This window comes from Leuciscus leuciscus, assembly GCF_965113295.1.
Source record: "Leuciscus leuciscus genome assembly, chromosome: 4".
NCBI lineage: Eukaryota > Metazoa > Chordata > Actinopteri > Cypriniformes > Leuciscidae > Leuciscus > Leuciscus leuciscus.
In genome coordinates, this window is record NC_138728.1 from 40330619 (window position 1) to 40358199 (window position 27581).

General features: G+C 41.1%; 1 protein-coding gene across 1 annotated transcript; it reads right to left on the reverse strand.

Annotated features, from left to right (window-relative positions):
- Positions 1–681: 681 nt before the first annotated feature.
- Positions 682–27581, reverse strand: LOC309497369 (uncharacterized protein). The gene is made up of 3 exons (XM_082167615.1): positions 27525–27581; positions 26707–26879; positions 682–7601 (listed from the first exon to the last, which is right to left on the reverse strand). The coding sequence occupies exons 2-3, from the start codon at positions 26825–26827 to the stop codon at positions 6187–6189; spliced, it is 1536 nt and encodes a 511-aa protein (XP_082023741.1). The 5' UTR covers positions 26828–26879; positions 27525–27581; the 3' UTR covers positions 682–6186.

Consider the following 27581-nt stretch of genomic DNA (forward strand, 5'->3'; position numbering starts at 1 on the left):
GTGAAGAGCACTCAGCAATCAATGGTAAGAGGTATATAGACATTCAGCAGTCTCACCTCAATCCATTGACAGTTTAGCAGCAGTTTAGCAGCATCTTGGTTCGCCGTTCGGCTACCATGTCGCAACGTCAAAGCTCTTCATCTGACGAAGAAACAAACACCCTCAGGGATCCGCCTTCGCATTCCGCCGGCCCCAGGACCACTCCTCCTACGCCGGACATCGCACCTGAGCCCCAGGCTTCTTCGCGCAGCCGCACACCTGCTCGAACAGCCCTGCGCTCGCCAAGACGTCGAGGCCGCCTCCGGCAAGACTTCCATCTTCCTCCCCGGCCTCCTCCTACCGCTCGGCTGTCCCGACGATCCCACCTATCATGAAGTGGACCGTAGCAGGATTGAGAAAAGTGCTGGGTAATTCGGACGTACAGGCTTCACGAAAAATGAATAAAGCGGAGCTGTATAATCTGTACGTTACCTTACAGTCAGCCAACCACTCTCCAAAGTCCACACCTACTCCCAAGCCAGCTCACAGGCAGAGCAAAGTCCACAGGGCCCAAAAGTCGCCTCCTTAGACACCATCGTCGTCCTCCCGCACAAGATCCGGCTCGCTTCGGCCATCGAACCCACGGGTCCACTCCCACCTCTCAACGAGGCCCAGCCCTCCACCATGGCTTCTGCGGCCGCAGCGCCGAGTGGCCTCCCCACAGTCTCTCAGTTCTATACTCCAGCTGTTCATAACCCTTTTCCTTTTCAGTGGCCTCCAGCTCCCGTCGCAGTCACTAGCGCGAGGCTATCGCCGCTAGCAACACAGGCGCATCCATTTCAACAGTCTTACCCAAGAGGTTACAACTCCGCCCACATCCAGAGGCCTGCAGCTCCAGTAGCTCAAACAAGCACGAGCCCGCCTCCGCTTGCAGCAAAAGCCCACACTTTATACTATCATCCTTTCTTTCTTTCCTATCCTCCAAATAACTTTCCTTTCCAAGCCACAGCGGGTAATCCAAGCGTGAGGCCGCCGCCGACATTCACAGCCCCGGCTTATACCCTTCCTAGCTCTCTCATACAACCTAAATCTCACCATTCTCTCTTCACAGCAACACCGATGCCCGTTCCGTCCAACGCCATCGCCATGGAACCACCACCAGTGTCTCAAAACATCCGCACACAGATCCTCTCAGGTGCGGATGTAGACCTTTCTTCTCTTCTCTCTCTGCTCCCCGCAGCCGATCCAGACCACCAAACAGATTGTGGGGATTTCTCCGTTACCCTGAAAAACACAAACCTTTTCACAAATCTTTGCCTTTTCTCGTTTCACTGAAATTATCTGTTCAGCTTTCCCCCACAGGCGGCACGAACTGAATGATTATCTAGCAATCATAGCCGAGCACGCGCTGTCCTATGGTGGAGGGAACTTCTACACGTACCATAAACATTTTTCAGCCAAAAGTGCTGTGCGAGTCGCACAGTGGAACCAGTGCACATACTGGGGTGCACTCGACCCAGATCTCCATAGCAGGGTGTTTTTAGGCTGCAAAAACATTTCTTGCGTGCATTTCAGTGACGCACTCAACTGCATCATGCCCGCAGGTTAACCCTTCCTCTCTTCCCTACCTGGGAACAAGCACTGCTAAATCCACCAGCTACGTGCCTCGTGCAGCAACCACCAGCGCAAACCAGGTCTCTTTCGATGAAAGCAGACAGCCCTGTAACCATTTTAACTCGGGTAAATGTAACAGAGCGCGCTGCTAGTTCATGCACATCTGTAGCTTCTGTGGCGGTGCTCATGCCCGCATTTTATGTCCAGTGGGGATGTCCAATAAAAAAATCACGCAGTGAGAAAATCTCCCGGTCGAGTACTCATGTTCCTCTTCCCTGTTTTCTCTTTCTGTCCAGCGAGCATTGGTCTCACAGCGGACGCAACGAGAACTTTCCCGTATGCATAGACCGGAATTGTCACTCCGGACCGCCGTCCGTGTTCTGCCGTGAATTGCTCCCATCAAGAAAGGCGCAAACTCTCCCTATTGGTCGTTCCAAATTACAACTGCTCCCCGTTCACGGGCCAGCAGGGCCCGTCAGTCTGGCGCAGTGAGCCGCCATCACGGGCCCTCCTGGTCAAGCATCCAGGCCCCTTCTCGAGATGCCAGCCCGCCAAACTCGGCACTCATTTGGGGGGGGGGGGTCTTTAGTCCGGCGGCTGTCCTCTGCTTTTTAGCCTTTTGGGGGGAGTACTCTGGGTTCGGGCAGAACTCCGAGCTCGGAGCCCTCCCCCCGGACAACATGCCAAATACGCATTAAACTTTACCCCCCTCTAATTGTATGTAAGTGTGAACTCGTGAAATTATGTTTTATTAACAAAGTTCGGGGAGATAATTAACACAAGTGGAGAGCACCCAGCAATCAATGGTAAGAGGTATATTTACATTCAGCAGTCTTGGGGGATGGCCCCAAAGGAAACTTTTTCTTGTTCAATTTGCAGTGGTATGCAAATCGATTTTAATGGCTCCACACACCAGCCTTTGTTTGTCTTTTATATAAAGTTCCTCAGTACATCTGCACAATGTTATAATTCTTATCTAATAACTTTGCACAATATGGTGGATCCTTAATATCACATTGGGCTTCATTTTGGCATTAATGTGCATTTTGTGTCTGGATATTCTTTACACCCTGCATTAGAATGCTTCTCCAATCTGATCTAAATCTACCCCCGACAACCTCCTAACATGTGCTTCAGTGATTGTAATTGGATCGATGTATTGGGTGTATTTAAACTGATCTTTTAAGTTACGTTTACACGACAATGATATGCTTAAAACTGAGAAGTTTTCTTCCGCGTACAGATGACACCACTGTCAAAACAATCTGCAAAAACTACTAAAAACGTTGTTTTCTGCTGTCAGGCCAATAGATGATGAAACCCTTTAGACTGAACATGAATGTGCATGATGCCAGAGTTTGTTTTTGTTTTTTAGAGTTTCATGTTTTTGTTTACACAGAGACTGTTTTCAAAAACTTGTACATTCAAACCGGTTTTCAGGGACCCAAAACGCTGTTGCCGTGTAACGTGAACAACACCGTTTAACAAAAAATGTAAAACTTTTGGCCATGTAAAATGTGGTCAATTACTATCTGATTGTGATATCACAAATGCATGTTAATTCCAGGTGTATGGGAACCATTGACATAACTCATATTTATAAGATGATACAGATGATAAATCATAATATATGGCTGGTTTGTAAAAGGGAGGGTTTTCTAAAATATATAGTACTGTTTTCTACTTTCTAACTACGATTGAACCTGTGGTGAGCTGTTTTGGTGTCTGTTGCTCATGTTTTGCACTGTATATTTCACTTTCTTCCAGGAATCATGGAAAACCCAGTTTTGACATCATGCTGCTGAAGCATTGTGGGGTGCAAGCTGTGCGTCAACCAATGGGAGGCAACATCTACACAGTGCCCTAAATGCCGCTCCCAAGAGTACAAAATCACTGAGGTTGCGGGTCTCTCCAATGCCCTGGACGCAATTAAAAATATGGTTTAATTTTCAATGCAGTGTCCTATTCTGTTCTTTGAAGGTTCGATATGAAAAATGCCAAAATGTTCGAGCTCATGCTTAATTGTTTGCCTTACTGTCCTCTGAATAAACACATTTAAAGCAGTTATTAGTAAAAATGTGGGAAACTGGATCAAGTTCCTGTGATGGAATCAATAAATGTTCTTGATGGCATGCATTGTTTCTCGTTTTTATTGTTTGATTATACAGCCAGGACTGGACTTGACTGGCCTTCCGTTTGGGTTCCACCCAGTAGGTGATCCTGCCTTTACAGATATATATATATAATTATTATTTTAATTTTTTTTTATGATATAATTATGTAATCTGCTAATTGTGAACCTAAATGAGTGAATTGGTGATTCAATCATTATCAGGCTGACTTGCCACCAACTACTGGAGTTTTTTATATATTGAAAGTAGTGTTTCATGTTGTCACTTCACATTTAATCAGTCCCTCCAGAAAAACGCGATTATGCGATCGCATGATTCAATGCATAATCAGCCAAAGTCCGCATATTTATGCAGGGGACGCATTTTTTCAAATACGCCGCACAAATTGCAGATTTCCGCGCGCAAAATATGCGGGCTTGCATGATTTCATAATCTCGCATTTTCGTTGCAAAAAGTCACATATATCTTAGCAGAAAGTTGAAAAATGTTGCGTTTACTTCACACAAGCACAGCCATTTCCCCTGTTGCCATGGGAACGCTATGAAGTGACGTAATTACGCGACATCATTGAAAAGCTCCAAACCCCGCGATGCAGATGAAACCATGATGAGGCCCGCAAATCATTCTCATTTGCCAACAAACATGAGCGCAAAAGACCGCGCAAAGCAGTTTCCCAGTGTTACATGACAGTGGGGGCAAATTATTGTGTAATTGTTTTGTATAGCTACCTCTGTAAAACAGGAAGCACACATTTAATTTTTTTTATGTTTTATTTATTCATTTTTACAGAAGTTGTAGCATATTCATTTTGTAAAGCTACAGAACTTGTTCGACTCATCAATGTTTTGTAAGTTTGAGCCAAGTGTTTATTAAGGTCTGAAATAAAACAAGATGAGAACTTAAATATTCCCAGCACTTTATGTGATGTAGTATGCTTGCTTATCATAGGAAGTAATAAGAAATGACTCTTTACATTAAAGTAGTAGCCTAGTGAATAGGGTGTTGGGGGAATCACTTTTTTTTCTCTTTTTCATCAAACCGCAGTTTTTGCAAGTTCCCGCAATTTCATCGCATAAAATTGCATAAATATCCTGCATATTCCATCGCATTTTTTAAGAAAACGTGCCGCATAATCAAGGATTTTTGCCCGCAACAATCACAAAAAAACTCAGCGTTTTTCTGGAGGGACTGTTTAATAGCCTCTATTAATAAAATTAATATGTAAATTCACAGTGCCTCCTTTGAGCTACATTAAACAGTGTGTAATGTACATCTAAATGCCAGGTCAGATGCTGCTTCTGTGCCACCTATACTGCAAAGCTGGGTGTTTGTTCATACAGATTTCATCAGACAGCCTAAAGCCTCTTACGTTGTTGATTTAAATGTCAAAAAACAATTCGACATTTGCTCGCAACATTTTTCTTACAAAAACCTCATCATTTTGCAGGACAATTGTCTATTACAGTATACAACACAGATAGAAGGGTGCCAATAAATCTGTGGTGATATACAACACGCTTTAAGAAAAGTTTATTTTCATCACACTGTCAAGTGATCTAGAGGAAAAGCAATTGAAAAGTTCAAATTCCAAAGATTTTACATATAAACTAAGGGCGTTTTTCCACTGGGTTCGTTTGCTGCGGTCCGAACCCGAGTGCGCTAGTTCCCGGCGCCCCCCACAGCGTTGGTCTGGTTTCACACTCAATTAGTTGAATCGAACCCAGGTGCGTTTGCAGTGATCTTACGTCATCGCAAACGCACACGGAAAACGCATGGAGAATACAACTCGTGTGAGGAAACAATGATATTCGACAGTGATACGCATGCGCGGGATACTATACTTCCTGAACAAGCGCGCACCCGAGTCCGTGTTGCTTGCACATTAACGCGAACCGCGCCACGGTTCGGGAGCAACCGAGCTCAGACCACCTCCAGGTAGTCTCGGGTTCGGTACTCTAGTGCGCACCCGGGTCCGATGACAGTGTTCACATTAGCGATTTTTCATGCGAACCGTGCCCCGGTCCGCACTAAACTGCCAGTGTGAAAGCGCCCTAAGTCAGCAAACTGTTAATTACAGTTAGTACCATGGGAAGTAGGGGTGCTGAGCGTGACCCCTGGTGTGGAGCCCAGAAAAAAATATTTAATCAGCTATATAAACTTCTATATAAATGGAAAACAACTTGACTGCAGTGCTGAATTACAATCCTCATTGCTATGATCATGCTTTCACAAATGCTGTTTTTTTTCCATTGGTTTTATTTTATTATTGAAAGGAAAATGTGAATAACATATTTACATATTTATCTAAACGCCACTTTGGATCATATGTGAAACTCAAGGTTGCTTTATTTCTTCAAGTCTTTCCACAGTGATGGCACATGAAAGGCTTATTATGAATCAACTCAGGAATGATTTAATGTCTGTGAAACTCATTCCATACTGATGATATACAAATTTTCTCTCAAACATGAATCCTCATGTGGTACTTAAGGGTTTCTTTATATCTGAAAGTCTCTTCACAGTGACCACATTTAAACGGCTTGTCTCCAGTGTGAATTCTCATGTGCCTGTCAAGGTTTCCTTTCTGGTTGAAACTTTTTTCACATTGTTTGCAGGTGAAAGACTTCTCCACAGTGTGAATTCTTATGTGGTCTTCAAAGTTTCCTATTTGATTGAAACTCTTTCCACACTGAAGGCACATGTAGGGTTTCTCTCCGGAGTGAATTCTCAAGTGGACTTTAAAGTGTCCTTTATCATTGAAACTCCTTCCACACTGAGGGCATGTATAAGTCTCTTTATTGGTGTGAATTCTCATGTGCTTTTTCAGGCTTCCTTTCAGAGTGAAACTTATTTCACACTGCTGGCAGGTGAAGAGGCTTTGACCAGTGTGAATTCTCATGTGGGTATTAAGGTTTCCTTTTCGGTTGAAACTTTTTCCACACTGTTGGCAGGTGTAAAGCCTCTCTCCAGTGTGAACTACCATGTGGACTTCAAGATTTCCATGTTGAGTGAAACTCTTTCCACACTGAGGGCAGGTGTAAGGCTTCTCTCCAATGTGAATCCTCATGTGCCTGTTAAGGCTTCCTTTTTGAGTAAATTCCTTTCCACACCGTTTGCAGATGAAAGGGCTCTCTCCAGTGTGAATCCTCATGTGTTCTTTAAAGTGTCCTTTTTGAAAGAAACTCTTTCCACACTGAGTGCACATGTAGGGTTTCTCTCCAGTGTGAACTCTCATGTGGACTTTCAGGTTTACACGTTGATCAAAACCCACTCCACACTGAGGGCATGTGTATGGCTTCTCTCCAGTGTGAATTTTCATGTGCCTGTTAAGGCTATCTTTCAGAGTGAAACTTATTTCACACTGATGGCAGTTGTAAGGACTCTCTCCAGTGTGTACCATCATGTGCTTGTTAAGGCTTTCTTTCTGAGTGAATCTGTTTCCACACTGTTGGCAGGTGTAAGGCTTCTCTCCAGTGTGAATTCTCATGTGTACTTCAAGGTTTCCTTTACTGAAACTCTTTCCACATTGAGGACATGTGTATTGCTTCTCTCCAGTATGAATTCTCATGTGCCTACTAAGGCTTCCTCTTTGATTGAATCTGTTTCCACACTGTCGGCAGATGAAAGGGCTCTCTCCAGTGTGAACTCTCATGTGGTCTTTAAGGTATCCTTTTCTACTGAAACTTTTTCCACACTGTTGGCATATGAAGTGACTTCTAGTCTTCGTCTTCTGAACTCTTTTTTGTGAGGAAGTCTTTTCAGGCTGTGAGCAACTAAAATATTTTTCCCCAGTTAAGAGATCAGGATGATTGTTATATTGAGCTTTCTCTTCAATTTCATTCAGTACTTCAGTCTCCTCTTTCAATGCCATCAGGTCTGAAAAAAAAACAAAAAAAACAACAAAAAGTTAACCCCACTTTAATGGCACAAAGCAACAGACATCAAAACATTTATACACGTAAAGCATTAAAGCCAACATACAACTAAATCCTATACCCACTGTGGAAGAAATTGAATATGTTCTATCTGTGTGCATTTTCTTATATTCATAGTAAGCCTCCCTTACACCTTTCAATCTGCGTAATCAAGAAGTTTAAAGATCAAAGTGGGTGAGCATGAGGATTCAGTTTCACTGCTGCACTAAAGGCAATGTGCTCAATTTTGATCTCCCAGCCAGTCAGGGAGGGTATCCATACAGCTAACTACATCTTGAGAAACCTAATTGGGTCCGATCCATCTTTGGATTCTGGTAAGCCCACTAACCTCAAGTTCGAACATCGGCTCCTATCTTCCATCTCCATTATTTACACAGAGAGTGATACAATTTGTCAGTCATGATCTCTTAATATCTTGCTTGTGAGTTTGTACAGTGGTGTGAAGGGAATCATATCACAACTCCATCTACCAGCGATGGGTCATTCCAAAGTTATAACAAGCATTCCGTTTCCTCCCTGACAAAAATATTGCCGGTTTTCTTTTAGTAAATCATTCCATGGTGTGATGAGTTTTTGGTCTGATGGTTGTGCAGGGAGTTTTTCCTCACTTGTTTTCCCCCTTGTTCCCCCAATCTGACTGAACAAGTGCAATAAGAGTAAAGAGTTAAATAGAATGATTAAATGTCTAGATAAATTATATAAATTACCAATACCCAATAGGCATTCCAACCTAATTTCAAGGTCGGGACAAAATAGGAGTCAGATCAAAGTAAATTGGAATTAAACTACTTTGCCACACAGAAAAGACAGAACGCACAGTTAACCCTTCACCCGCTTGTCAGAAACCGTGGTTGGGCCGATAAATGTTTTGTTACTTGCTTGAGCAACTTCAGGGTTCTCAAGTCTCACGCATTGGCCGTGAGACACACGCAATTCAACCAGTTCACACGCTCACACGCCACACCGTGTATTTCTCACGCTGAAAAGGCAATGCCAACCAAGTTGTCCTGCAAGCTTTATATATAACGTTGTATACGACGCGCAGGCACACAAAGTGAAGTTTCCTGCCGCCAGCACGTATCTTAGACAGATTGCGTTCGTTACTAGGCAACATAGATGTGCGAACACACGGAAGTTGACGGGACATTTTCGGCCACCGTACGGTCGTTACTAGGTAACCAACAACATCGCGCGAACACACGTCTTGATGGAGAAGGAGAAGGTAAGTTGGAAGAAAGCTCTAACATTTTAGGCTAGAACATTTAATAGCCAATGTCAGTGGGTATGGGAAGGAATGAAGATGTATTTCTTCATTGTATTTTAAATTATATATTATACTGTATTAATAGTCTTTCTAGTTACAAATAAGGCTGTATTAAAGCAGAGTAATATAATATTTTCTCTGTGTAATATTTTATATTCTGTCAAAACATACATTAATCATTGCCATTGCATTTGTATTTTTCAAAGATGTCAGGAAAAAGGCAAAAAGATATTTTATCATTCTGGGCACCAAAGGGTAAGCCCCCTAAAAAGGTTGCCAGATTAGAGGAGGAGACAGTGGAAGAGGTGGTGGCAGAGACAGTGGAGAAGTCACCATGTGAGATAGTGGAAGAGAGCACACATGAGACAGTGGAAGAGAGCACACAGGAGACAGTGGAAGAGAGCACACAGGAGACAGTGAAAGAGAGCACACAGGAGACAGTGGAAGAGAGCACACAGGAGACAGTGGAAGAGTCAGTGGACAGGACAGGGAAGAGAAAAGCTTGTGGAGCAGCCACTTATAGGTGTACATTCAAAAATGAGTGGACAACCAAATGGCCTTTTATCACCAAAGGCACAAGCAGCTCCTATTACTGGTGCTCTGTTTGCAGACAGGAGAATTAATGTGCCCATCAAGGTGTGACTGATGTCAACAGGCATGTTAAAAGCAAAGGGCATCAGTCCAAAGAACAGGCACTTCAGTCAGCAAGTGGTATTGCAAAGTTTTATGCTCCAGCTTCTGTTGGTTGCATAACAGAACAAGAGAGCAAGGTACATGAATTTTGTTAAAAACATTGTAGGTTGTATTAACAATTATAAAAACATGTATGTTGCATGGAATGCTTGATTTAGTTCTTTATATAACCCTTTCTGCTTTCTGTTGCAGACAAGGAGAGCTGAGGTAAAGGTGGCTGTTGCAATGGTCCAACACAATGTGCCATTTGCAGTAGCAGACCATTTCAGCCCATTGTTAAAGGAGTGCTTTAAAGATTCGACCACAGCACAGGATTTTAAGTGTGCGAGCACTAAAACAGCGTGCATTATCAATGGAGCAGTGGCACCATATTTTAGAAATGAATTGATGATGAAAATGAGGGAAAATCCTTTTACATTGATCACAGATGGGTCAAACGATACAGGTATAACTTTGACAGCTATTGCTATTTGTTTGTTTTAAATATTTTCTGGCACCCATTCCTAGAACACACACACTTAATTTCATACAGATGTGTGACTTTAATTATGTAAAACATGTACCTTGTCTTTGCAGGTCGAGATAAAATGAATCCACTCACTGTACGGATATATGACAGTGACACTAACAAAGTTGTCCATAGGTTTCTAGATATGTGCACCACCAGTGGCCGTAGCTGTGGCACAGCTGAAGTAATCTTTCAAAAGATGAATGAGGTCTTGCAGAAAAATGCTATTACGTGGGGTAATTGTGTAAGTTTGTCCATTGACAATGCACCTGTCAACACAGGAGCAAAACATTATCTTTCATCAAGGGCACTCAATGAAAATGGAAACATTTACATTCATGGGTGCCCCTGCCACATCATCCACAACACGGCCAAACATTCTGGGCAGAGGTTTTTGGATGTAAGTTTGATAATCTCTGCTTTCCATGACCTACAGTAGCTGTTTAATGCCATGTAAAATAGGTTGCTGTGCTGGATTGTAATGAATATGTAACTAATTGGAATGTGATTAAATTGTCCTGTATTGCAGGTAACTGGATTTGATCCAGAGGACCTGAGTGTGGATGTTGGATACTGGTTTAGGGGAAGCACCAACCGTAAAGGATATCTGTCAGGTTTGTTACTTAACATGCACCTGTGTAGTACAATGGAAATGCAGAAGATTTTCTTTGAATTGATATTATGGATTATACATTTTCATCACAAAATTTTGTGACCTCCACGGAAGTGACTACATGGAAATGCTACAGCATGTTTCCGTTCGATGGTTGAGCCTGGAGAGCTGTGTGAATCGCATTCTGCAGCGGTATGAGCCACTCACTAGCTACTTCAAGTCCTTAGGTAGGCTGAATATTTCATTACACTATTGCAAGATTATTGGGAAAAAAAAAGAAACATAAATGTCTGTACTGTGCATAACCTGTACTTTTTATTTCACAGATGAGAAACAACCAAGGTTTAAAAGGCTGGTGGATGCATTTTCCAACCCACTTACGGAAGTGTACCTCCTCTTTTATCAAGCAACATTGCCAGCCTTCTCAACCTTGAACCTCCTCCTCCAGAGAGAGAGGTCATCCATCTTTCTTCTACATGAAGAGGTCAAATGGAAGGTTAACCCACGATATACATTGTAGATGACAAAGTTTGTTCGCAAGTTGTGCGCAAGATTTCTAAAACCAGCAGCACTACAGTGTCGAGAACTGGATGACATCCACTACAAGGATCCAGCAAGTCAACTGCCAGGTAATGCTCCCAAGTTTCACATAAGCAGATACACATACTTCACTCAATCCCTGAACACAGATACTTTTATAAGAAGACCTTTTAATTCAGTTATGAGTTTGGTGATATCACTGATGTGATGTGATTTACTTATATTAAAGTGGGATATTCAAGCTAGCAACTGTGGTTATTCTTAGTTGTTAATAAACTCAGTAAAAAAACAAAACAAAAAAAACAGAAAAATATTACTCTTATTAACTATTAATTAGAACTGCTTTATCTCTTTGGTAGGAGAAAAGCTGAATGTTGGATTCACAACTCGAGCTACGCTTAATCGGCTCCTTGATGCAGGAGATATAACACCTCAACAGGTGCAGAGATTCCAACAGGCAGCACAGGCTTTTCTGGTGAGAGCAGTGTAATATGCACTGGACAAACTACCCCTGAGAGAGGCCTTACTCAAGCACTCAAAATTTGTTGATGTCCAGCAAAGGATTGAGTGCAGTGTTGAAGATGCCTTGTACTTTGTCGACAGGTATGGGTTTACTTATTTATTATTCCTTATTTCCAATACTACATTTTCTTAACATTTTTAATAAATTGTGAAGTTTGATGATGTTTAAAAAACAAATCCTGTTGTTTCTTCCACATCATCTTAATCAGTTCAGTGCACATTGTGTTCTTTTTTTAGGTTTGCCGAACTGCTTCCTTATCAGGGACCCCAAGAGCATGATCAGATCACCGAAGAGTTTCTAGAGTATCAATTGATGGACATCCCCATGCCCCAAGACCCAGCCAATTTCGACATTGAGGGTTTTTGGGGGAATATGTCATCAATGAAGAACAGGGTAAGAGATATTACACACCTTTTGACATTTAGTTATTCAACTTAATGTAGGTAAATAAAGAATTATTTAGGTCTCATTGCTTCATTTTCTTTTTAAAGGTGACCGGTTTGAGCCAATTTGGACGGCTGTCAAAGATCGCCAAACTGGTTTTAATTCTTCCCCACTCCAATGCAGATGCAGAGAGAGTGTTCTCTGTTGTAGGTTTGAACAAGACCAAAACTAGAAACAGGTTGGCTCTGGACGGAACACTGTCATCCATTATGACAGTGAAAATGTCTGGAATCGAGCCACAGTGCTTCAAGTGGGAGCCCCCTACCCCTGTTATCAAGGCATCAAAATGTGCAACAAACACTTACAACACAAAACACATTTCATAAGCTGGAGTGTAGACACAAACACACACACACACACACCTTAATACTCTGCTTACTAGGACTAGATGTTAGAATCCCCTGATTTTTGTAATTTTTGTATATTTGTAATTTTGAAATATAACATTAAAGAGTATATTTGATGTGATGAATTGATCTGTCATTTATCAGATTTACCAATTGTTATAATTTCAATTTGTGCTGGTTAATTATGAACAATTGGGGGGCGGGGACGGGCGGGGGCGGGGCTCCAATAGGCTCCTCCCCTAATCGCATGTGATCTCACTCCAAGCTTTTGATAAAACTTGAGAACCCTGAGCAACTTAATATATAAATCTATGTTGAAGTAATGAATTGAATAATGCATTGTTTAAATGTAGAGCATTTAAATGTGACGTCTATGAAAGACTGTTTAACTGTACCGTACACTATGTACAAAGTGATTCACAATGCTGACAAACCATTTTCAGTAACAACTTTTTGAAATAAAAATAATGAATAAATGTTGTGTTTGTCGTATACAGCCGCGGATCAGTTATGCACTGCAAACGCGTCATGTGACAGCACAATGAGCCTGTGCTGCTTCTGCATAAAATACACACTGCAATATTGCAAACGGAGTATGTTTGAACTTGGCGTTAGGAACAAAGCTCTAGTATAGTCCCAGAAGGATGCATATTGCTTGGACGCTATGAAGGTTTTGTCTGTTTAAAAACTATTAAGGAGTGTTTCAGGAAACTTGTGTAAAGAGCACATCTGTCAAACTCCAGTCCTGGAGTGCCACTGTCCTACAGAGTTTAGCTCCAACCTGCTCCAAAACACCTGCCTGGAAGTTTCTAATAATCCTGAAGACCTTGATTAGCTGAATCAGGTGTGTTTGATTAGGGTTGGAGCTAAACTCTGCAGGACAGTTCCTCCAGGAACTCAATTTGACATCCCTGATATAGAAGGTATGAATTGACATCACTTTCCTGCTGGGACACACCCCTCAGCCCGACTGAGTGGCAAAACATCCTGGCTCTGCTAGGAGAAACTGCATAAACGTGAGTAAAACTAATGATTATCTGCTTAAAAGCAGTTACACTCAACAGCAGTGTTGGGCAGTAATGCATTATTACTTTTCACAGTAACTAGTAGTGTAACTAATTACTAATAAGATTTCAGTAATAATATTACAGTTACTATCAATCTTTTTAGAAAATAACTTTTTCTTACAACCTTACATGATTTCTTTTGACTGCATATATAATGAAACAATCGTATCTGGGTAAAAGTTGACTTGCTACAATAAGTTTCAAGGAACACATGGCCAAGATTAATACTTCACTTCCAAAACGTAATGTTTTGATAGTGTAGATCGTTCTGGTAATAAAAATGTAGCTTATTTGCAGATCAATACATATTAAATGTCTGCATTAATCTTTCTTATTAGTGCTGGCTAATGACTTGTCGAATAGTGCTGGCTAGAATAAAAAAAAAAAACGTGGTTCATCGCTTCATCCACCACCGAATACAACATATTGCTCTTCAGACCATAAACACAAGCAGAGGACAGTTTGAAAGCAGCTTCCCATCAGCCAACACTGCAAAAATTATGTAAAAAAAAAAAAAGAAAGCCTTGACTTGGCTTGTGAAATGTGAAAGTTTCACATTTTGATTATGATTAAAGCCATCTTTAAATACCTTGGTTCGAAAAACTCACAGCAAATACTGCCAGGTTCAACATCTAGTTTTGTGCAGTGCTAATCTGTCAAATGCATAACATTATAAGAAGAACACTATTGTAATAGCATGTAGTCAAATGATTGTACTTTTTTACACTTGGGCTGGGTTTCCCGATAACGTTGTCTCTTAGCGCGCTACGAAGACTCTTAAGGTATAAGGCGTGTTCCCCGAACTATATCTTAGAAAGCTGCTTAAGATTTACCTTCTTACGTGCGACGTTACCCGGTGCTGTCCGTGGCGATGGTGCTGAATTGGTTGATATCTATGGCTCGAGAATCAATTATTCTCTCGTGCAGGGGCTGCTTCACTGCATTATGTGAGAAAGCGGTGTTCTTTATAAAAGACGCACTTCAGAAATAGTTGAAATTGCATTTATTAGGATATTATAAAAAATAATCCAAACTATAATAGCCTATAATAGCCTAGCCTACATATTTTAAAAATTGTATCATATATTGCTGCCACAATAACCATTTAAAAAATTGTATGTGCTTTCATCTTTTTCCGCTGCGATGAAATAGTGTTCTTGTAAATACTTTCCAGCATTTCAGTAATAAAAGCGCACATCTTACGTACGGTGCTCGGCAGTGATCAAAAAGGATTTAAACAGTGAATTTTGAATCTCTTCTTGGAAACTCAGAGATGTGGATTCAGACGGCGATTAAATTCCCACGCGACCTGTTTGTCAAAAAACACTTTGGCCAGGGATTTTTACGTGGATTGGGTGAGAAAAAACACTGACATTATGGATTCGGATGGCAATAAAATCACTTACCCCTGTAAATGTTTAAAATACCGTATGAGCCCATGATAAACAATCTTTGAAAGCGCTCCGCGGACGGCACCATCTTTTAGAACAACTATTCGCTGTATCGCTGCCATAGTTTGAGCAAACTCCCCACCACTATTAAGCCTTTAATGGTTCGCCAGCTGATGTACCTTTGGATAATATAATTAAAAATCTAACAACACTCCGTATAATGACAATTTTATTCTTTGCATGAAAACACTTGAATTAGCCTAAGTGAACACTGTCTGGGTGTATTAAAACTTCAGAATTATATACATATAGACCTGCAACAGTTATAAGGTAAAGCTAAGAGTGGTCCAGACCAACCTTCCGAACGTATGACTTACAGAAGGTATACTTAACTAAGAACGTTTCGGGAAACACGTATTCTCGATAAGGTACAGCTTAAGGTGTAACTTAAGAACGACGTAGCCTTAAGAAGGTTTCGGGACACCCAGCCTTGGTCCTTTTCAGGGGTTTGTGTGAATTTTGGCCCACAAGTGAACCCCAAACGATCTCAGACCCCTTTAAAGAAAAGCAAACAGAGATAGTCTCGAAAGGTGGTCTGAGTATAATTTGCTTTAAGCTAACGGTATGGTTATGGCTTTGAGTACCCAGAAAAGCTCTATATAAATATATCAAATTTTTATTATTTTTATTATTATTATAACTAAAAACGTGCATTGTGCAGTCCCACCAGGATTTCACAATATTTTGTTGTGAATTATTTATTTTTTTCAATCAAAATGACTGATTTTGTAGTGGTAATTTCCAGAAACTTGTGAAACATTTGCAATGTTTTTATAATTAGGATACCACATTTACCATATTATGTATTATGTTTATTTAGTTTTTTTTAACAAAATTCTGATTTCAACTCTTAAATCAACCTATGGGCAATTGTTTTTCCCGAATTAATAATAATAGAATTTTTCTAAATTGTTTGGCCATTAAATATCTACCTAGACTGGTCAATAAGTGCGTTTACATGCACCCTCATAAAGCCATTATAATGGGAATAAACTTTATCTCATGTAATCCAGCAGCAGCGCAGGCAAACCCGGCATTGAAATCCCGTCCATAAAAATGTATTTTGAATTTGATGCGAGTAAATTAAATTAATTATTTTTAGAAGGCGTCTGTCTGACTCTGAGATGGCAAACGGGAACATGGTTTGTGTAACATTAGCAACACATTATTAGCTGTTTGATAACTTAGTCAAGCAAAAGGCTAATAATATTATTTTCCGTTATGTGTCCGCCGTTGTAGAGATTGATACATAAAACGTATTACCATTCTGATACATCAACTTGTAGACGAGCCTGTATAATTCACTCTTCCACTTCCTCTTCTGAATAGTTTCTGGTTCAGACATATATGGCTGAATTAAACCAATATTCCCACGTGCCATTGTGCAGCGTTTACTGCAGTAAACTGTAGACCGAGTGGATCAAGTATTCTGAGCTGGTGTGAGTAAGTGGAGGTGGGGCTCATTTGTATATTCATATTTGGTTGATTTAGCTTTGTATTCAGCATTTGCAAAAAACTGGAGTAACTGACTGTGAACACAATTATGCAATTATCTAATCAACCAATCACATGGCAGTTGCTTCAATGCATTTAGGGGTGTGGTCCTGGTCAAGACAATCTCCTGAACTCCAAACTGAATGTCAGAATGGGAAAGAAAGGTGATTTAAGCAATTTTGAGCGTGGCATGGTTGTTGGTGCCAGACGGGCCGGTCTGAGTATTTCACAATCTGCTCAGTTACTGGGATTTTCACGCACAACCATTTCTAGGGTTTACAAAGAATGGTGTGAAAAGGGAAAAACATCCAGTATGCGGCAGTCCTGTGGGCGAAAATGCCTTGTTGATGCTAGAGGTCAGAGGAGAATGGGCCGACTGATTCAAGCTGATAGAAGAGCAACTTTGACTGAAATAATCACTCGTTACAACCGAGGTATGCAGCAAAGCATTTGTGAAGCCACAACACGCACAACCTTGAGGCGGATGGGCTACAACAGCAGAAGACCCCACCGGGTACCACTCATCTCCACTACAAATAGGAAAAAGAGGCTACAATTTGCACGAGCTAACCAAAATTGGACAGTTGAAGACTGGAAAAATGTTGCCTGGTCTGATGAGTCTCGATTTCTGTTGAGACATTCAGATGGTAGAGTCAGAATTTGGTGTAAACAGAATGAGAACATGGATCCATCAAGCCTTGTTACCACTGTGCAGGCTGGTGGTGGTGGTGTAATGGTGTGGGGGATGTTTTCTTGGCACACTTTAGGCCCCTTAGTGCCAATTGGGCATCGTTTAAATGCCACGGCCTACCTGAGCATTGTTTCTGACCATGTCCATCCCTTTATGACCACCATGTCCATCCTCTGATGGCTACTTCCAGCAGGATAATGCACCATGTCACAAAGCTCGAATCATTTCAAATTGGTTTCTTGAACATGGCAATGAGTTCACTGTACTAAAATGGCCCCCACAGTCACCACATCTCAACCCAATAGAGCATCTTTGGGATGTGGTGGAACGGGCGCTTCGTGCCCTGGATGTACATCCCACAAATCTCCATCAACTGCAAGATGCTATCCTATCAATATGGGCCAACATTTCTAAAGAATGCTTTCAGCACCTTGTTGAATCAATGCCACGTAGAATTAAGGCAGTTCTGAAGGCGAAAGGGGGTCAAACACAGTTTTAGTATGTTGTTCTTAATAATCCTTTAGGTGAGTGTGTATATGTGTGTGTGTGCGTGACTGTGTATATAAACATAAGCACACATGTACATACAGTATATGTATAAATATGTGTATGTATATATACAGACACACAGACATGTAAATATAAATTATATACACATGCAAACAAAAACTTTTGTTAGATGCAATTAATTGATTTGACACCACTAATATATATATATATGTGTGTTAGTGGTGTCAACAATAATCGATTTGGCGATGCATCGCAATGCGGGGCATGCACGATTCAGCATCGATGCGGCAAAGTGCCATAATCGATTATGTCACTGTTTTAGGGGTGTACGGTACGCGTATTCGTATTAAACCGTTCGGTACAAGGCACGCATTTTCAAACCGAACGGTTATTTCAAATGTAAGCGCGTCGCGAGCGCGCTCATAATGTAGACGCTGGCGCGACCACTGTCACGGTGTGACAAAAATTAGAGAAAAGACTAAAGTCCTTGTGATGCAGTGTTGTTGTGGAGACCTCCAGTGGACACCCGTCTCTATTGCACTGCGAATCTGTTGCCATGGCAGCAAGGCCAATTGCCCGATTGACAGCAGGTGTGGAGTAATTACAGAGAGTGTTGTGAGAGGGACACGTATTGAGATGGGGCTTTAAAAATAGAGAGGAAGCAGACTGCCTGGTGGTTCTCCTCCCCGCCTGGGGGTTCTCCTCCCGTGAGATACTGTGTTTTTGTCGACGGGTTGTTCTTTTATTGAGGCTGGGCTATGAAGCGGGCGAAGATCGAAGTTGAGAAGTAGAGAGAAGAGAGTGAAGTATTTGTCAGCGAAAACCCAAGGAATATCGTCAGCAGTGGGAAAGACGCAAAGTGATGAGTATTGGATCCGTTGTTTATATGCACTAACACTGAAGTGGTGTTGAGAGTTTGGAAAGTGTGCGGCACGAGTGAATTAGTACACCGAGTGAATTGTTGATCTGTCTCCAACTTTTGTCCGCTCCTCGCTGAATGTGACGATCGCTGCACCCGTCTTCTGCTGTCTCCGGAGAGAAGTTGAGCCCTTGCGAGAGACGAGAGTTGATCTGGTGGGAGAAAGACCGGTGGGTGAGTGCTGGCCCGAATGCACGGTGTGCGAGTGGAATGCAGTGCCTGAAGTGACGATTCACACGGTTTGTGTTATGGAGTGAAGTTCATCGTGTGGAGAAGTAATAGTAGTCTGCTGAGCACTCTCTCCTTACAGTCTTTCACCCGCTGTCTCCAAGGAAGGTTTTGATATATCGAGTGCCCAACTTACCATTTTGAGACAGCCCGGCTCTGTTAATGCTGAATGTTTTATATGCTGTTGAACTGTTAAACCCTGCTACATTGTTACAGTGTACAGCTGAAGCGGAGTGTCTCGCTTAAAGCATCCTCTCTGCCTGGTGGTCTCCACACGCTCCTATCGAAAGCCGCTGCCCTGTTCAGAACGAAAGGAGGTATTGCAGCTGAATGTTTCATCTACTGTTGAATGGTTAAACCCTGCTACATTGTTACAGTGTACAGCTGAAGCGGAGTGTCTCGCTTAAAGCATCCTCTCTGCCTGGTGGTCTCCACACGCTCCTATCGAAAGCCGCTGCCCTGTTCAGAACGAGAGGAGATATTGCAGCTGAATGTTTCATCTACTGTTGAATGGTTAAATCCTGTTGCATTGTTACAGTGTACAGCTGAAGTGAAGTGTCTCGCTGAAAGCTTCCGCCCTGTTCAGAAAGAGAGAAGGTATTTCAACTGAATGTTTCATATGCTGTTGAATAGTTAAATCCTGCTACCTGGTTACAGCGCACAGCCGAAGTGGAGTGTCTCGCTCAAAGTGTCCTCCCCGCCTGGTGGTCTCCACATGCCCTATTGAAGGCCTCTGCCCTGTTCAGAAAGAGAGAAGGTATCACTGTCGAGTGCTTGTATACCGTTGAACCCTGTTGTATTGTTGCAGTACACAGCTGAAGGGAGCGTTTCGCTCCAAGTGTTCGTCCGCCTGGTGGTCCCCACATGCCCCAGTGAAGGCCTCCGCCCTGTTCAGAAAGAGAGAAGCCCTCCATGCCTACGTTGCAAGCCGCTGCCCCTGTTGAAAAGGAATAGCTGCGGCACGTGCCTCGATCGAAGTGTCTTCCTGTTGTCCAAGGTTCCCTCACGTCCCGGCTAAAGGCCCCCGTTCTACTTGGTCTGGCATAAAGGACACCTACCGGGATATACTTACCTGTTTCCTCTTCTGGCCCGGTCCGCTCGCAACCTGTGTCCCTGTGCTTCGTCCGAGGCAGAGGCAACCGCTCCATGAGTACTTACCTGGTTCCAGTCCGAATGGGGTCCGTATAACCACGACTTCCTCTTGAGTCCTGTAAAGAGTACTTACCCAGTGACCTACCTAGACGGTGTGAGTTTCCCTCTGATCCCTCTCCAACGAGTTGCAGGGCCGCTACGATCGTTCTCCCCTCTACGGTCCAGGGGGCCATCGAATTCCCTCTGGTGACAAGAAGATTTTAATTAGGATCTTTCAAATTACTGCTCTTAACTTAATAAAGAAACCTGTTATTCCTTTATTCCCTTGTCTGTCTGGTCCTTGACACGTTCCTCGAGGTGGTACCCGGTTTCCAGGGGTGGGTGCAGTCTGGCTCGGCCCACCCCGACCTGTGACACCACAACATCAAATGGCAAACGCAATGTAAGCGGAACGAAACTGAGCTACTCGTGACGGACTGTTTATCAGTTTGGACCAAAGCAGCGCGAGCCGATCTTATACTACACAGCGCTAAGAGATCCAGTAAAGAAAGCATTTGAACTCGCCACTAAAGTAATAATTTCGCTGCAAGATCTAGTGAGAAACATTCACATTTCTCCGTTATTAACGGATCAAACAGTGCTGACGTGGAAACCAGGAAGAAACATTGTGACATGATGAATGAACTATCCAGTGTCCACAGATCAGCAACATTCACCCTGGATTTACTGTAGTAACAATAACTGCAACTTTGGAAGATTTTGATGCTGCCCTCAAATGTTAATCTGAATTAAAATAAACATTGTTTATAAGCACAAAATATTACATTTAATTTTTTTCCAAGGAGCTGTTTTGTTTTATATGCTCCTAAGAAGAGTCAATTATAGCTCCATCATTGCTCAAAGTAAACAATATCATACTTTATGATGTTAGTTTTAATAAATAATTTTTTTTTTTTTTAAATCAAGGAAATTTCTCTGGCATTTCTTTCTTTTTGCTGTATCGAAAACGTACCGAATCGTGACACAAGTGTATCGTATTGAACCGAACCGTGAATTTTGTGAACCGTTACACCCCTACACTGTTTATTTTCTGGCCTCGAGTTGGACAATACAGTTGAAATTTAATTTCAAAAGGTTCTCAAGCAGAGAGAAGAGAAACATTTCTCATTCAAAGCACTGAAAGTAGTGATTTATGTTTTCTTTTTCAGGTTTGAAAATGTCATATCCAATACCCTGTACCATTCAATTTTATTTTATTTAATGACATTTATGTCAAAGATACAGGAGAGTGATAATACACACATAGCAGCCAATAAAATCTGTTGTTCAATATCTGACTGCTTGTATTGCCTCATGACTGATGAAAAATGTGCCTTGTTGTGTGCAGTAGAATTTTGATGCATCGCAATGCATCGCAGAATCAAATTGTATCGAATCGTTACCTGGTGAATCGTAATCGAATCGAATTGTGAGGGCAGTGCCAATGCACACCCCTAATATGTGTGTGTGATTTTCATATTTCATTGTTGATTCAAAATGTTTGTGTTAAGTTTACATAATGCAGTTTGGTGGAAACTTGTTTAAAATTTAATTTTCTATAATGTTTTTGAGTGTGTCAAGGACACATGCATGTAGTTCTACAGTTTCTTAGGCAAAACAATGTTTTGTGCCAAGTTAAATGCTAGATATAATATACTGTAAGCATACACCTGTTTTTTACTGATCAAAATGTGAAATATAAATAAATATACAGACAAAAAAGCTACGTGAATTTTTTTTTCAGATAAATAAATACAGGTACAAAACAGTTTTGTAAAGCACTTTATTGACAGTGCATTGTAAAAATGTTAAACATTAACAAATAATTTTTCAAAATACTGCTCATCATAATACAATAAAAATATGGAAAAAAACTTTACTTAAAAGAAACTTTTTTTTTTTACAGCAAATATAATCAAAGCAAGTATCGATCAGCGATAATGGGCCTGCTCTCATAAAACATAACTGAAAATTATTAAAACAATATTAGCTTATTACCTGTCAGGATAAAGTGCCGAGACATTTGAACTGTAACCATTCAGAACCGTGGTAAATTACTAAATTACAAAAAAATCAGCAAACAAAAAGAACACACTAGCAAATGCTAATGATTGCAGCTACAACAATCTGCAACAATACATGCTGTTTTTAACACATTTAAAAGTTACAGCAATCAGGTACCCTTCAACAGAGCCCAAACTAAAATGTAACTAAACTACCAAATAAAAACAATATCAAGGACAATTCCATCAACAAATTCTGTTTGGAATTTCTGGAATTTCATTATTTATTTGTTTCATTATTTGTCTGCTCACTACTGCAACTACTACTGACTCCTTTAACCAGTAACTGAAGCACTTGGTTGGTGTATGATGGGCAAAGTATGAAAAGATGGTTCTTCGGTGGGGTACAAAGGTGTGTGCATATGAGGAAAGGTGTTCACAGCTGAGCTCATCACTCGACACAGCATCCTCATCATAGCCTGATCATGTTCCTTCTGTGCACGGTGCCACCTCTCTTCCACTTGTAACGCTCTCGTTCCAGCTCCAGTTCTCTCTGGTGGCGTTCCTGCTGTTGTTGTTGTCATCAGGTGCTAATGAAAGATGATAGACACAACATTTAGGACAAAATGTCAGTAATAAAAAATAATGATACCACATCTATTCAAGGCTGCTCTAAGGAAAGTTTAAGTAAAGTTCCATTTACTGAACAGCATTTATGGCATAATGTTGATTATCATTTCGATTAGTCCTTCCTTAAAGCTACACTGTGTAATTTTTTTTGTTGATTCTTAGCAAAAAACACGTATTTTTTCAAAAATATATGTGCTCATTGATGTATATTTACTTCTTTCAAGTAATAAAGTATTCTCGTAAGTTTATAATCTGCCATTGAAAGTACATACGGGTGAGGGGTTTGAATGCCGGTCGCCATGTTGCCCCTCCATCTTGAAACTACATTAGCCAAAGAGGGACATACCTGTAAATTCAAGCTTCGCCTTTCGCGCTTTACACTCAGTGACACAGAGACGAATGCGAGGGGGAGATTACTCGCGACTGCCGGCAGATTTGAAAGATTGCTGATGGAGGATCACGCCTATTCTCGAGGACATGTAGCAGAGTCGCCAAGGAAGCGAAAGAGAGAATTAAAACGTCAACGCGACAGGCAAATCAGCAATACCAAAGTCAATACTGGAGTAACTTTTCCCAGATGGAAAGAGCTAATGAGGAGCAAAGATTTTAAAACGGACGCCGAAGTTGCCTGCTTTCTTCTCGGCAGGTAATCCAGCCTATTTGTGTAAATTCGAAGTTTTATAGTTGCTTGTCTAACCATAGCATGGTTGTGCATAACGCCAGAACGACCTCTAGTATAACTTGCGTTACTTTTCCTCACGTCAATGGTGAAAAAGTATTGTTTACCTTGTAACATAAATCTGTGCTGCGACGGATCACAGGTGATAGTTTTAAAGGCGCAATTGGACGAAGTCGAACTGGAAGCAATGTTAATCTTGGAATAATACGGCCACCGTAGGAGTTAAAACGCCCTCGAAATTGAAAGGAACAGAAACTAATATTCACTGGGTAGTCATATACAATTTCACCGCTAGATGGGGGAAAATATCACACAGTGTAGCTTAAAAAAAAAACATAAGATGAAAATAAATTCTGTGTACTTCATTACTAATTACTCTCTTAATACTGTAAACTCTGTTATCCCAGTAAACAAAGACAACTTTAAACACACTTAAACAACGACAAAAAATGTCTTAAACATGCTTCAAATGCTGTTCATTGAGCTCAACTTGTTTTCAACATGAATACTGCAGTAAGATTTGCACACAAATAACTTTTGTTGCAAAACTGAATCAAAAAACATCTACCTGTGTAACTTGTTTTCCTAGAATTATGTTTATTTATTGGATTATTGCCCATTTTAAGGGTTGGCTTTGTAAACGTCATTAAGCCAAATTTATAATTGAAGACAAATGGTTCTATGAGCTGATGAATAGGTAAAGCAGGTCTGAAATGAACATACCATTCTCTTCCTCGTCCTCCATGTCAAAACTTCCTCCCTCAGTGACATTTGTTGGGTTTGCGCAGGGGCTTGTCCCAAGGATTTCATCCAGCAAATCATAGAAAGGCCACTTGACATCTGCTGATTGACCACTGCACCGAAGTCTCGTATGGCCATATATTTCTGCCGTAATTTTTTTACTTTAACTCGGCACTGCAAGGTGGTTCTTTTATATCCTCTGTCTTTCATTTTAACGGAAAACTGAAGAAAAACTTTTGCATTTCTGTGAGTGGTTGATAGTTGTTGCTTTATATAGTCTTCCTTCCAAATTTGGAGAAGTAGGCCTATTGTTGTTTCCTCATCGGTCCATAACACCCCTCTTCCTCTGCCATGTTGAATAGTGCGAGGCAGAGTCCTGCACGGGTCCGATTTTGTAAATCCGCACCCACCCGTACCCGCAGTGCTTCAAACCGCATCCGACCCGTTATCCGTCAACAGCACTAATTAAAATCCGCACCCGACCCGACCCGCCTAAAATAGAACCGACACCCGACCCGCACCCGAAATAAAATCAGTTTAGCCAATCACATTATAGACACAATTACAAAAATGTTTATTGCCAGGTCATACAGAATTTATAACGACAGTTAACACAAGGACAACTTCAGCCGAAACTGTCAAAAGGCCGGTACATAGAACATGTCTAACGTTACCACAAAACTGAGTAGCCTAGCAGACGCGGCTACAACACTATATCTGCCACGCAATTTCGTCTAGCCTACATCTGACAATTTTGGGTTCAAACACGCCCTGCACACCACACATACTGAACAGTGTTAAATTTGAAAAATACTGTTTGATAGAACTGCTTGGTTTGTTACCACAGTTATCTGCGTGCTTCCTCGGCGATGAAGTTCCATTTGCGGCTATCCAACACGAAATGCATGCAGCAAAGCCTTTCACAATATTGTTTTCTTCAGATAACTCCAAATTTCTCCCACACACTGGACTTGCCTTTTGATGACGTATTGTCGACAACTTTACAATCTCCACTAGTTATTCTTTTCTTCTACTCCTCAGCATCCATCTCGACGACTGCAAGCAGATCGCGCGCGCGGTTATGAGGAATTTTTAAAACTGAAAGTAGCCTAGGTAACGTTATAGATCCTGGGAGGGCGTGGCGCGTCGGCACAAATAAACTGATGTGGATTTTAAATTATTTTATCAACTTGAAATACAGGAATATTTTTGTAGATGTGTTCCTAAAAATATGCATATATTTTTACGTTTGCATGTGATTGTTTTGAACCCGTGTTTAGACCCGTGTTTCCCCCGTGTCCGACCCGACCCGCACCCGTATCCGACACAGTTGGATATTTTTCACCCGTTTGAGCAAAATATGCAAACGAGAAAAAAATGGGCCCAGAGCGGTTTGTGTTCAGATTGTGTGTTTTTAGCGAACCGTACCATAAGGCACTCGAACCACCTCCCCAGATGGTCTCGGTTCGGTTCGCTTTAAAGGGGTCTGAGATCGTTTGGAGTATTTCACATATGGGCCAAAAATCACGCGAACCACACTCAGACCCCTGAAAAGGACCAAGTGTGAAACCACCCTAAGAAGAGCTGCACATTCTGACTACCAAGGTTGAGTTCACTTGTGCATTTGCGTCCTTTTCTGGAGATGTCAGTTGTAATATTATGTTTTTTCTGTTGTATATAATCTCTTACAGGATGCGTTTGGTTGAGTTTTTCCAAAGCGCTTCAGTGTGTTCATCCTCTCTTCACGCCTATTACACTCTCTGCTTTCTGTATTTTCTATATTGCTGATTCATCAAAACGATTCCATTTACACCTGGTCACATAACTGTGTTTTCGCAAAACGGATATAAATCCGATCTTCAATTCCCTCGCCATATGCAGATTTAATGGATTTCACGTCACCGAAAGCAACAGATATGAGATGCATTTTATTGATCATCAGATAATTTCAAAATCAAATACAGCAATAGGAGAGAGTGGCAACAGCACTGGGAAGATCATTTAGTTTCTTTACTTTTAATGAAGATGATTGTTGTTTTAAGCGTCTGCGATTTACTTCCACTTTGATTTGCGATAGTTTGCGCATTGGCTTGATGAATAGATGCTCAGATGCTCAGATGCTCATCTGCGGCGATGCGTGTTGCAGTAGCGTCGTCAAATCTGGCTATAACATGATATATAGCCTATAACACGCTCTCACATGTTTATTATTTAGCATTGTTGGGAGGAGTACAATTTCCATATGTGGTTTCAACAACCAGATGCATTTACACTTGTCCAGTTTCATCGGGAATGCGCCCCAGATCCTCTCCTGAAGTGGTTTGAGCGATCTCCAGCTTTATATCCGCATTATATTATAAACGCATGAAGTGGCCAGGTGTAAACAGCCCCTTCAGCTTCAGCTCAATGCTTAACATTACTGACTATTTAGAACAATCATCTATTTATTTTTTTTAGCTCTCACCCCGCCAGTTTTTATTTTTATTTTATTTTTTTAAGTTGCCAGTCGGTGGAAGCATTTTTGATCATTTTCACCATTGGACAGTAGTATCTATTAGAATGAAACCAACCTGTTTGTTCCTCAGTTTCTTCTTCTTTCACTCTGAATGTTTCTTCAATCTTCACATCTTCACTCTCCTCTTTAATAAACTCCATCTTTATGTTTTCAATCTCCTCTTTAATAAAAGCCATATTTTTAAATAGTGTGTCACATGGATCTCAGTCGCTTCAGTGTGTTTGTGTCCTGTTTAAGATGAGAATTAACAGAAAGAAAAATAAATCCTAACTAAATCTCTGAGTGTCTCAATCAGCTCTAGTTCAGTAGTTCAGTTCACTGGTAAGAGAGTCAGTCAGAGAGAGTTAATTAAATCACCTGATTAAATAATAATACAAAGTTCACATTTATGATATCGTATTCAATTAATTGTACATCACATTTAATAGATTACACTTTCATGAAAACATTTGCAGTTGATTTGTAAAAGTTGTCATTACACACATAGTGTTTGTTCTCGTTTATTTACACTGTTTGAGCAGCTGGTGACGTCAGCGTGCGGTGATTCGAATCACTGAATCATTTTACGAATCAATTGATTCAACTGACTCGAGGTTTAAAAAAACTCATTTTCTCTCACTACTTCTTTCCAGTACATGAATTCGTGTTTACCAAAAACTGATTCACGTTATGGAGAGCGAAATGAGACGCACCTTTTCTGTTACTCGTGAGTGGATGCGATTTACTCCCAAAAATAACGCTCATTATTGTTAAATAAAGCATTGCAATGTTTCTTTCAAGAATGGTTAATTTATTGTACATAGCTTATAAATCGATTTAATTGACTGAATGTTTGCATTGATTTAAACACTTTAAATTCGTTAAAACACAAACCTTTCTTCAATCGAATCACAACAGACACAAGAGCGCGGCGCAACCTTATGACGTCAC